Source organism: Ictalurus punctatus, chromosome 15 (genome assembly GCF_001660625.3).
Source record: "Ictalurus punctatus breed USDA103 chromosome 15, Coco_2.0, whole genome shotgun sequence".
Classification (NCBI taxonomy): domain Eukaryota; kingdom Metazoa; phylum Chordata; class Actinopteri; order Siluriformes; family Ictaluridae; genus Ictalurus; species Ictalurus punctatus.
Window position 1 is genome coordinate 4,374,996 of NC_030430.2, and position 12,338 is coordinate 4,387,333.

At 38.7% G+C, this 12,338-nt stretch overlaps 1 protein-coding gene across 2 annotated transcripts; it reads left to right on the top strand.

Moving 5' to 3' along the window:
• Positions 1 to 24: 24 nt before the first annotated feature.
• ccnt1 (cyclin T1) lies at positions 25 to 12,322 on the top strand. Of its 2 annotated transcripts, none has more exons than XM_017487173.3 (9): positions 25 to 235; positions 1,093 to 1,174; positions 1,279 to 1,407; positions 5,395 to 5,455; positions 6,172 to 6,234; positions 6,385 to 6,430; positions 6,692 to 6,855; positions 8,447 to 8,517; positions 8,700 to 12,322. In XM_017487173.3, the coding sequence occupies exons 1-9, from the start codon at positions 66 to 68 to the stop codon at positions 9,846 to 9,848; spliced, it is 1,935 nt and encodes a 644-aa protein (XP_017342662.1). In that variant the 5' UTR covers positions 25 to 65; the 3' UTR covers positions 9,849 to 12,322. The 2 variants fall into 2 exon arrangements, with proteins under 2 accessions (XP_017342662.1, XP_053542500.1); XM_053686525.1 differs by having other exon boundaries at positions 6,172 to 6,233; positions 6,375 to 6,430.
• The last annotated feature ends 16 nt before the right edge of the window (positions 12,323 to 12,338 follow it).

Below are 12,338 nucleotides of genomic sequence, written 5' to 3' on the forward strand. Positions count from 1 at the left end.
CCGGGGCGTCGCTAGCGTGTTTCCTGTGACGCAGTAAGATTTTTAAAATAGTCTCCTTCTTAGTAATGGCGGCTCCGCAAGTTTCTCGCTCGGGAAAGAAGAATAAATGGTACTTTACCCGCGAGCAGATCGAAAACAGTCCATCTCGCCGAGCGGGACTTGACCCTGATAAAGAATTATCGTACAGACAACAGGCTGCTAATCTTCTACAGGACATGGGACAGCGGCTCAATGTGTATCCTTTTTTCCTCCCTGAAGGCTTGCTAGCTTAGCCTGCTATCTTAAAAAAAAAAAGCTATGGAAGCTGGTTCGGCTGCGTTTGGACTTAGCCATGGAAATTACTAGTGAGTGAATGATGTATATGTGATAATAGGATTATCTGTAAATGAAAGCGTGCGCTGAAATAATTCGACGTGTCCTGAAGCTCTTGGGAGCCCGGTGTTGTTCGCTAACGCTAGCCGGGTGAGGCTTGTGGGATGTGTAGGCCTCACCGCAGCAAGCAGTGCGCGTTTCACTTAAAAAAAAAAGCCTGTTTATTACGTTTATCTCTTCGTTGTTGTATGATTCAATCCTTCACCATGATAATATTTCAGCAAACGCTGTTTTGTTAGATAAGCTGACCTTCTGCTTAGCATGTTGTGTCGTTTTGTTTTAGCCGTTAGCTTACCGTGAACTTGCCTAACTAGCTAGCTAGCATTTCGTACTGTCTTCGAAGCTGGGTTGTTCAAGAGAGGTGTTTTTGTTTTTAAATTTCTAAATGTTGGTGTTTTGGTTATCAAACTAAACGCGTTTTAACTTGTATAACGTTTGCGTGCGCGTGCCCTTGCTACGTTGTTTGCTAACATGACTAGCATGAGCGTCCCTTTCGGTGTTTAGCAACAGTGCTTTGTTTTCCTTCCTGCCCTTCGTCTGTTGATGCTGTTTATTTTCCTTTGCCATCTGCAGTTGCGTTTTGTTTCCCCTCCCAAGCCCAGAACACGCCTTCAGATTTTAAACACCAACTAGCATGAATTGCGTTGATGTGAGCTCATGTCCATGGCTTGGTTATATTTCATGTGCGTAGTTCTAACCCTTTAACTCCGAAATGAACAGATCCCAGCTCACCATCAACACTGCCATCGTATACATGCATCGCTTCTACATGATCCAGTCCTTCACTCGCTTCCACCGAAATGTAAGTCTGACTTTATCAGCTTAGGCTTCAAGTCACGTTGTGCAAAAGCTTCATTTGTTACTCGATTTGTTTTTTGTTGTTTTTTTTCCCTTCCCCCAATGCAGGTGATTGCCCCTGCTGCCCTTTTCTTGGCAGCAAAGGTTGAAGAGCAGCCACGCAAGCTGGAGCATGTTATTAAGGTGGCCCATGCCTGTCTCAATCCTCAGGAGCCTCCTCTAGACTCTAGGAGTGATGTAAGTATTGATGTCGAGCGTACGATTTTATGGAGATCGTGTGTGGTACGTTTGGTCTGTGATTGATTGTAGGGGAAGGAATCTCTTAGGACGTTAAGTTTCTTTATGTATTTCGATGATTAGGGACGTACCGATCCGACACGGAGTATCAGCGTTGTCCGTGCTTGTTAAGTGATTTGACATGTTTTCCAGTTCTATCCACGGATATATTTTTTGTCGGACAAACCACAGATAAAGTGTGTGAAATGTATTCCTAGTCAGTAAGACACTTATGGTGTTTCACAATGAGGCAGTACGCTTGCAGAAAAGAGGGCGGTTTGTCGATTATTGGTCCATTCTCAGAGCTCGGGCAGTATTGTAATGTTTTATTTTTACGGGATTGGTACAGCCCTAATCGCGATGCATCTAAGTTTTTGATATTTAAAGCCTACTACACTGACCCTATTTTTCCTGACGTGACTAATAACAGGCCTCATTTATCAAGCTGAATATGAGCCAATTCAGTAGTAAATCACTAATTAATTTCGATTGCACACACACAAAGGTCTTCTTGTTGATGAAATGGTAAATGAATGCGACTAGCCGTCCAATCAGGACAAAAGAAATGGCACCCTATAAAAGGATGACGAATTAGTATGTGCCAACTGATGCACTGCAGTGGCTGAGCTACATTACTTTAGAGTTGTTGTTTTTTTATTTAGCATTTTGTCATTGTTTTGTTGTTTAGCTCTTTGTGAGCTTAGTAATAGCTGGGTGATTGGCAATATACACTACCGGTCAAAAGTTTGGAGACGCTCGACTTGAACTGTTTCTCATGATCTTAAAAATCTTTTGATCTGAATGTGTGTGATTAAATGTTTGAAATCGTTGTTGTAGGCAAAAATATAATCATGCTGACATTAATTTCTTTCATTAGAAAGCGAACATTTTATTTACAAAAAAAAATCAAATTTTAAACGTTCGACTTGAGCGAAAGATTCCGAAAAGCAGCCGAAGAGAGTCCAGCGTAGGTGGGAAGTCCTTTAATACTGTTTAAAAAGCATCTCGGGGAAATTCCTCAAGAAATCGGTTGAGAAAATGCCAAGAATACATTTCTGGAAATTGTAGGCAAAAAGGGCGTCTACTTTGAAGATGCTAAAATATTAAATTATTTTGATTTTATTTAGGATTTTTTTTTTCCACAACATAATTACCACAGTTCCATTTGTGTTACTCCAGAGTTTTAATAACTTTATTATTATTATTCTAAAATGTGGAAAAATAAAAATGTGTGTCTAAAATTTTGACTGGTGGTGTTTCAACATATATATCAACGCATATAAGAGCCTGTATAGGATTTCGCAGATTTATATTAAAAAAAAAATTGTGCTTGTTGCTGCCAAAAATGTTGGATTTTGCTGCAGCTTTTTTTTTTTTTAAATTTGCAACGCAACTTGCCGAAACCTACTTGAATCGGCAAAATCGCAATTACAGGAAATTGTTTTGTTTTGCCAGGTCTTTTAAAGTGTTGTTTGTTGGTAAATTAGACTTTTTAGCTGTACTCATGTTTGACTCTTGCGAATCGAAGAGGGCTTTGACTGAATGCATGTTAGGGCTGCACAATTAATCGAATATCGATCCCAATTACAATTTTGACTGCCCGCGATTAAATGAACATGATCGACAGCGATATTAACGTTTAAAGTTCGACTTCCGCTCATATAAAACTCCGCTGCAGATCAAATCAAGCGCTTCCTACACTTACAGCCAATCACCATAGAGCGGCGCAGGGATGACGTCATTTTGTAGTGCCAAAACCCCGAAAGAGAGTTAGCATTTTAGCGCTCGAGCGGCCAGCTTCGCTTCAGGCTCCAGCGCTTTGTGTGAGGAGAAATCATGACATTAACATGATGCTAAATGGCACTACAGAGGTTGTCAGGGACATTAAATGTCATCACGTCAAACGGGAAAACACTTTGCAGATAAACTCAGCACTCTACAGTGCGACCGTTTCACTCACAATTGTGACTGAAAAGTATTTTGTGCGACTGAATAAATATTTAGGAGCACCAGTGCATGTGACCTGTCCAGAGTTGTATAATACAATCAATATAAAAACTACAGGAAGTCCAAGATGCATCTATACCGTGCAACAGTTACATTCACACTGCTTTTCATCTCTTCAGTCAACCGAACAAGTGTGGAAATACTGCAGAGAAGCCATTATGATGACAAGTAACTCTGTACATCAGCTGCTTCAATTTCCTAATTCACTTCATTTAAACTCACTGTTGCCAGATATTACTAGAAAAGTCAATTCCAGTTTCCATGTTTTGATTTAATCCCCCAAAACACAATATTATCAGCAGACATGGACACTGTACTGGGGTAATCAATCTAAAACTGATAAACAAACAAAAATAAAACTAATAAAATGTAAGGACAGAAAATTTGCTTAGTTATAAATAAATAATTGAATATAAAAAATAGATATTATAATAACTTCATTAAATATAAATAAAATGAGAAATGAATGTTTAATTACTATGGCTTGCATTTTACTATCAATTTGACATTAAGCTTAGTTCGCTATTTCATTAGAAAGCTATTAGCCTTTTTCCTAATATGGATAATTTTTGTGTTGGTCTACTTTTAATTAGAACTCTTTTTTTTTTTTTAAGATATTTAAAAATAAATATTGTATGCTTGTTTATTTATCCAGTAACAACAGTATTTCTTATTGCTGTTATTTTAACTCAATTAACAGTGACCATGAGCAGAGAGCTTACATTTAACTGTTTATGACAGACCTCCTGATTAAAGTTTAAACAAAAAAGGATCGGTATCTGGATCGGTTTCGGCTGTAACAATCCTGATCAGAGCATCAGTAATGAACACCATTAAACTAAAGCGCTTCCCATCTGATGGGTAAATGAACTCGCCCAATCACATCCTATATGAGATTATTCAGATATATACACAGAGCAGTTCGAGAACTGACTCCAGTCCACAACCATGACAGCAGAAAATGTCTAATAGTGTAGCTTTAAATATATTTAAGAGGAGCAAACTTCAAACACTGAGGTTTATTGTATTTCTTTACAAGGTGGAACAGGTTAACGGTTGTTTTTTTGCATACAGTCTGTAAAATGACCTGAAAATATTCAATTTAGTTTATTAGAAGTTAAATTAATTTGTCATGGCTCACACTATGTTCCTAAATTCTGTCATAACTGACCAGCTCAAGTTTTCTCATGCCTACTTGTGTGTTATATTGTGGCATGAGAAAGCTTAATAAATGTGAAAGTGCAATAAAAATATGCTGTCACTAAAATCAATTAATACTCGTGATAAATCATCGAGATCTCAATATTGATCAAAATAATCGGGATTATCATTTTGGCCATAATCGTGCAGCCCTAATGCATGTTATGTCACACTATGCGTCTCGGCCAAAATCTGCAGTGATTTTTGAAACATTGCACACTCCTCCGAATATTGCGGTGTTTACTTGGTTTTGTGTTAATTTCTGTGATCATAAAATCACGAAATCCTGAAGGGACTGATAAGTATGAAGAAAATCACCATCACCACCACAGAAACCTTTGTAAACCTGTCGAGAGTTTATACACAGCTGCTATAAATGAGGCCTATTGAGTACAACTACATTTTTTTTTTTTTCAAACGAGAAAAATATTTGCAAAAAAGCTTCACACAACTTTGCTGTTTTTCTGTTAATATTTTCTTTTTTTAAACAGGAGTTTTCATATTCTTCACAGCAATTGGCTATGAAATCCTGCAACAAAGCTTTTACATACCACTGTACACATTATACAGTGTGGAAGTGTGTTTGTTTGCTTGTGTGTGTATGTGTCTATGTCAGTATTGATGGTCCTGATAGTTGTTGTTATGAAGTTTTGATTGGTTGCTAACCGGGTACTTGTGAGAGAGAGAGTGATATGAGTGCATAAGACCCTGTGAGTAACCTGCCTGTCCTCTCGATCTCAGACTTACCTGCAACAATCCCAAGACCTGGTCATGCTTGAGAGCATTATACTCCAGACCCTCGGTAAGTTTGGAACTGGCGAAAGTGGGTCTATGAGTCACCATCATGTTAGAGTGAAGAGAGAATAATCCCCTTTGCTCCCATCCACAGCCGAGTCCCGGGACACAGACGGAGCGTTTCCCAAACTCCTCATTGTTGTAACTCTCACTTTTTTTCAGTTCTTCCTTTGCTTGTTTTGTTTTGTTTGTTTGTGTTTATCCCCCACGTCAACTCTGCAATTCAGCCACTTTGTGCATTTTCTTTTTGTACCATCAGATTTTTGAGCCATTCTGTTTTGTGCCATTGTGAAGTTCGCTTTTTTTTTTTTCCTTTTTTTCTCCCTCCCATTCTTTGCTGTTAAAGGTTATGACAGCGAGAGAGCGGCTCAAAAATATCTCGGCGAATTTGCAGAGGAAATCCTCTGTTCTTAACTCACTCATCCATATTTGTCCTATCTAGGATCAGTCATCTGAAGAGTTAAAGCACGTCATTACAATCAGTAAAACACACGGCTTCGACGCGGTCCTAACTGGACTGTATGTTATTTTTATTTATTTATTTCCATGCACCGTGGTGCTCAGTGAGTTTATCCAATCCAGACATAGTACACTTTATTTCTGTGCTGTATTTATACCAGTCTGTTTGCTAGCTGTTTAGCAGGTTTGAAGATGGTGCAATTGTATGTGAACTTGATTCTCACTTTCCCCTCTTTTGTTCCTCCTCTGCCCTTGTCACTTCAGCTTTTGACATCACCATCGACCATCCTCACACACATGTCGTCAAGTGTACACAGCTCGTACGAGGTAAGCACCATGGTTTTTTGTTTGGTTTGGTTTGCATACTGTTTTTAATTGCGTTCTTAGTGTGTTATTCTCCTAAATGAATGTGGAATGCTGGTAGGCTTGAGTGGCGATATTTCATTTGGGATGTTCTTGCATGTTTTGTTGTTCCAGCGAGTAAGGACCTGGCCCAGACATCATATTTTATGGCAACCAACAGGTGCGTTAATTCTTTGCCAAAAACAACTCTGCTAAACTTGTTGTTTTTTTTGTGCTAATGAGCTTATTACTTTGGTTTTTATAACTGATTACACTTGGCTTATGTATTATGTATTATTATTATTATTATTATTATTATTATTATTATCGATTTTGTCATGCTTAATGTTTTGAAATTTTCTCTTTTTTCCTCTTTTTTTCTTCTTTTTTTTTTTTCTTTTCTCTCTTCTGCTTCCCCTTCTGGACCAACACGTCAATTCAGCCTGCACCTGACCACATTCTGCCTGCAGTACAGTCCGCCTGTTGTTGCGTGTGTGTGCATTCATTTGGCCTGCAAGTGGTCTAACTGGGAAATACCCGTCTCTACTGACAGCAAGCACTGGTGGGAGTACGTCGACCGAAAAGTCACTCTCGAGCTGCTGGATGGTATGTAAATTGCACACATTCATGCCGGCCCTTTTCTTTTTCTGGTGGTTGAACATACTTGTCCGCTGGACAACTGTACATTAAAATAAATAAATAACTATTTATATCTGCTTGGTTTGGTGAATTATTTATTTATTTATTTATTTATTTATTTTTTCCCCAAAAATATGTTTTTATTGAGAAAGGTGGTTTGTTTTCTGTCACATAGCAACAATAGCATTCTCAGTGTTTTTTTTTTTTTTTTTTTTTTTTTTTTTTTTTTTTTTTTTTTTTTTAAACATATATATATATATATATACATAGTGTAAAAAAGGAAAACAAAATTAAAAGTACAATCAACTAAACAACCCCCCCATCCCGGCTCATCATGGCTAACCACTATATAATACCTGGTTTTATATATATATAGTGAAAAACCCAACAACAGGCACAAAAATCTAAATGGGAAGTGTCTGTAACTCCATAATGTATGAAATAAAGGATTGCCATTTATAAACACAAAATCTTGTCAGTACAACCCCTCATCGCATACTTTATTTTCTTGAGTTTAAAAAAAAAAACCATCACGTCCTTTAGCCCCTGGGAGATGGATGGATATTTAGCAGACTTCCAGTGAAACAATAGGGAACGTCTTGCTATTAGGGATGTGAAAGCGATAATATCCTTTTGTACAGAGCTTAATGGAACTGAGGCATCAGGAATCCCAAATATAGCAATGAATGGGCAAGGTTTTAAATCTACTCTGAGAATAGTGGACATGATGGTAAAGAAACCAGTCCAAAAACCATGGAGATCAGGGCAAAAGAAAAACATATGGCCAAGATGACAGGGAGACCCATTGCATTTATCACACTTGTCCTCTACTTCTGGGTATATTACAGAAAGTCTCGACTTGGACAAATGGACCCTATGTAAAACTTTGAACTGGATGAGTCCAAGACGAGCAGAAGAAGTGGTAGACTGTATCCTACCTATAGAACGTTCCCAACACTCTTCACTTATCTATACTCCTAACTCCATTTCCCAGGCATTCTTAATTTTGGGACTCGACTCAACTCACTACCTAATGCCAGAATAAAATCATATGTCCTAGAAATCTTTCCTCTCTGATGTGGATTGTTTGAAAACAAGCTTTCCCAAGCCTGTTCAGGAGGCGCAGAGGGGAAATTAGGAAAACATCTAGAAACGAAACTTCGAATTTGAAAATAACGAAACAGATGCATCACAGGGAGGTCATAAGTAGATGACAGATGGTCAAAGCTATCAAAGACACTATAGGCATACAGATTTTTTTATTGTTTAATGCCCTTGTCATACCACACTGAAAATGTAAAGTCCAAACACGATGGAGGAAATAAGTGGTGGTTGTTTAAAGGACCCAAAGGGTTTAGTGAATTATTATTATTATTATTATTATTATTATTATTATTGCTGCTATTTATTTATTTATTTATTTATTTATTTTTCAAAAATTGTCCGCCGCTGTTGAAGTGTTACGTGCATTTAACCTTGTGTGCTGTTTGTCCTGGTCCCATCTTGATGTTTGCTACGTATGATCAGTTCGGCTCGGTACATTTTAATTGTTTTACAGAGCTCACGCATGAGTTTCTGCAGATCTTGGAGAAGACACCGAGCCGATTAAAACGCATTCGAAACTGGAAAGTAAGTCGTTTTCGTTTGTATCGTAGAGATTTAATCTTGTTTGTTAGAGGCCTATTTTGTAGGGTAAAGAACCCCTGAAATGCCATTTTAAACAATTTAAAATCTACTTTGAATAATAAATTGCTAACTTATTTTCATGGGACATATGAATACCTCTCCATCATTCTCTCTTCCGATTTCAGGCGTCGGGTCAAACGGCGAAGAAGCCAAAGGAGGGCGACAAAACGGACACCATTATGAGCATGATCTCCATGGCATCCTCTGAAAGCACGCTGGTCGGCCTGATGAGCCTCTCGGCTCCATCTTCGGCCTCCTCGTCCCCCACCCCCACGTCATCCGTGGAGGATAAGCAGCCTGTTTTCAAAGTGCCTAACCCACCAGAACCACCTGCTCCCACACGAGTGTCTCTGAGCGAGTATCGCGCCAAGCACGCTGACGAGCTCGCCGCACAGAAAAAGAAGCTGGAAAACATGGAGGCCTCTGTAAAGCGCGAGTATGCCACAGCCGCCCAGGCCCTCATGAACCAGCAAAGAAAGGAGAAGCACCACCATAACCACCAGCAACAGCAGCAGCAAGCTGGCTCGAGCTCCTCGGAGCCCATCGTCCTAAAGATTCCACTAGACGAGAGGCAGGAGAGCCGCGGCTCGATCAAAATGCGCCTGCCGAACAGCAGCAGAGGAGCCGAGCAGGACCTGAAATTGAAGCTCCGCATCCCAGAGAGACGATCGGGTCCAGGAGATGAAGGGAAGAACAAAGAGAAGCACAGAGAGCGGTCCAACCATCACCACCACCACAATCATCACCATCACCACTCCTCAGGGAGTGGTTCCTCGTCGTCATCTTTATCAGCGCACAAACACTCTGGCTCTGCAACTGCTTCCACGAGTAGCAAGAAAGCAGACCCGACGAGAACGAGCTCCTCGTCGCGAAAGCGAACTCACTTGTCCGAGCCCTCATCTAGTGCTCACCCTTCTAAAGTCAGCAAGTCGTCCAGGAATTCGTACCAGCTGCCCCCGCTGCCTCCCGACATCCTGCCCTCGCTTGCGCTTTCGCACAATCAGGGAAGCTTCTCACTCTCCAAAACGGACAAGGCTGACACCAACGGGCACGGCGCCAGCTCAGGTGGTCAGTCGAACGAGTTCCAGGACACGTTCGACATGCTGAATTCGTTGCTTAGTGCTCAGGGTGTGCAGCCTGCGCAGCCCCAAATGTTTAACTATCACTCCCAGTTCGGTGAGTACAGATACAGCGCAAGCTCGAGAGGAGGGAACCCGCAACCTCCACCGCTGCCTTCGGAACCTCCTCCACGGCTTCCACCGCTGCCCGAATGAACCTTTTTTCACACCCCGTCCACGAACCGTCCCAGGCTTCCCAGATTTCATCCATCCAGCGTCTCCGTTTCTATCATGTGCATTAAGATTTTACGGAACATGAACGTACCACTATTATATGCACATTCTGCTTCAGCCTGTTTAATCCACCCCGAGTCATCCTCGGTGTCCTCGTGCATGGGTGATTCCACGGCACCCGAATGTGTGGCAATAATGGCTATAACTAAAAAATATAAACTATTAAAATCTAGCAAAAAAAAATGCAAAAGCGAAATGTTATTTATTTAAAAAAAAAAATTGTACATACTATTTTTGTCACTCAATTTTATATATGCATTATGTCTAAATGATGACTAATAGGAATTATGTAACTGAGCAAGGGGGACCATTTGTGTTTTTGTGGTCATCCTCTTTGAGTAACTGTTGACGAAACAGAAAGTGAAAGTTGTTTTTACATATGGGTTTTTAACAATTAGTGTCTTTTTCTAAACTACGATATTTATTGATAGACTTTTAAAACATTACTATATGGTTTGTTTTTGTTCTTTTGCTTTGGAAGTCATTTGGATTTATTTTTGTATTGTTTTCGAATCCGTGTATCATTCATTCTTTTCATATTCGACTAAGAAAAAATATCAGAAAATGAAAAAATGGCTTCTTATTCATTTACAAATCTAAAATGAAAAAATTAAGAATGGAAAAACTATTTTTCAATCTAATGCTGAGAAAAAAACTTTTAGCCTGCATATAGCTGTGGTTTCAAGAAGAATGGTTTAACCTCAGTTAGTGTTTCTGCAGTCCTCTTTGAGGGTTACACATTTGGCTCCCTTATATAACACAAAACTCTCTATGCTCTTCAGTAAAAATAAAAGACTACTTGTTTATTCATGTGCTTTAGAAAGTTATTTCTGCGTCATAGCCAAAAAAAACAATTTGTTCAAATGAAACCTGATATTTGACCCATTTTTTTTTAATGTCTTATTTTTAACTTTAGATTGAAAGAACGAAAAACAACGTGTTGTTCGTTTTGAGTTTGATAATGAATAATGATGTGCCACTTTTTCCACTTTCTGATATTCAGTACTGAATTGAATATGAAAAGAACGAATGATGTGTGGATTTTGTTTTTTAGCCCTGTTTGAATCGTGTTAGTCATTTTGTGTACAAGTTGGGGGAAAAAAAAAATACCTATCCCACAGAAGTTTGCATCAAAATATTTCTAAAAATCTCATTTGTCTGTTTGTTCAGACTAGTGTTCATGATCTAAAGTGGACATGCAATATTTTTCCCATTTAAAGAAATTTTTTTTTTAAATGTTTTATCTTTGCATTTTTAATGAATTTGTGGGCCCTTGGTAGAAGCAGTCATTGTTTTAAATGGTTGTAAATTGTGCTCGAATTCAACTGAAATATACATATATATAAACATTGTTTTCATTTTGATACCAACCCAGGCAGTATCTAATGTTTATTAATTTTTCTTTGGAATGTTGTGCATCACACAATGAAATAACATGAAAGATGTCAGACTGTGCATGTCCTGTTTGGGTTTTATTTTATTTTTGGTTTGGTTTGGTTGGGGGTTTTTTCCCAACCCTCCAGAATATAAATATCACATAATGGCAGAAGAGACCCTAAGCCATTGTGAAGCATTTACAGACATTTATAAACTCATAACCCATGTTCAAATAATCCGCTTGAATATGTCTACCAAAGTTGTATGCAGCACAGAGGGTGTAGATCATATAGAGAAAATCCATCCATTGCCATGCATATCAATTGTTTTTGTTGTTTTTGTTTTCTAGTGAATTCTACAAAGATTTTACTTTGAAAGATATTATGTTTAGCTTGTTTCTGAGACATGAAACGATCGCATTCTAACATCGCATTAATGTCACTGTTAATGTCGTGCCTGCCTCTGGTTACTTTATATAACAGGACGTATTGCGATTATATCCATCCTAGCATTACACAAGCATTCACGATAAGCTCTGCATGCTAATGATGTACTGTTTTAGTTTGAGAGTATTATTACCACTCATTCCTCCGAGGCTAGATTCTGCCATGACTCATTACCAAAAGCATGAAGCACACACTCCTTAACTCTCCCTACTGAATTTCTAGATGGTGCTGGAGATAAAGGGGTTACACAAGCTGGTTGTTTTGTTTTGTTTTGTTGTTTTTTTTTGTTGTTGTTGTTGTATCAGATTCCTGGTATCATGAGGATGTGGGAATGTTGAATCTCAGTCTCGTGCAATCACCACTGCATCTTTTCACGCCTGCGAAGAAAAGGTTTTTTTTATTATTATTATTTTTTATTAAATGTACACACCACACTATGTTCAGTGGTACCACATGAACTCTCAGGTTTCAGATATGAATTCTTGGAACATTTCTTGGCAGAAGAAACTTTGTGAAATCTGTTCCTTTTTCTAAATGTGATTATCTCATGTAAATAAATGTTTTATGAAAACATGCCTTCTGGTGATCT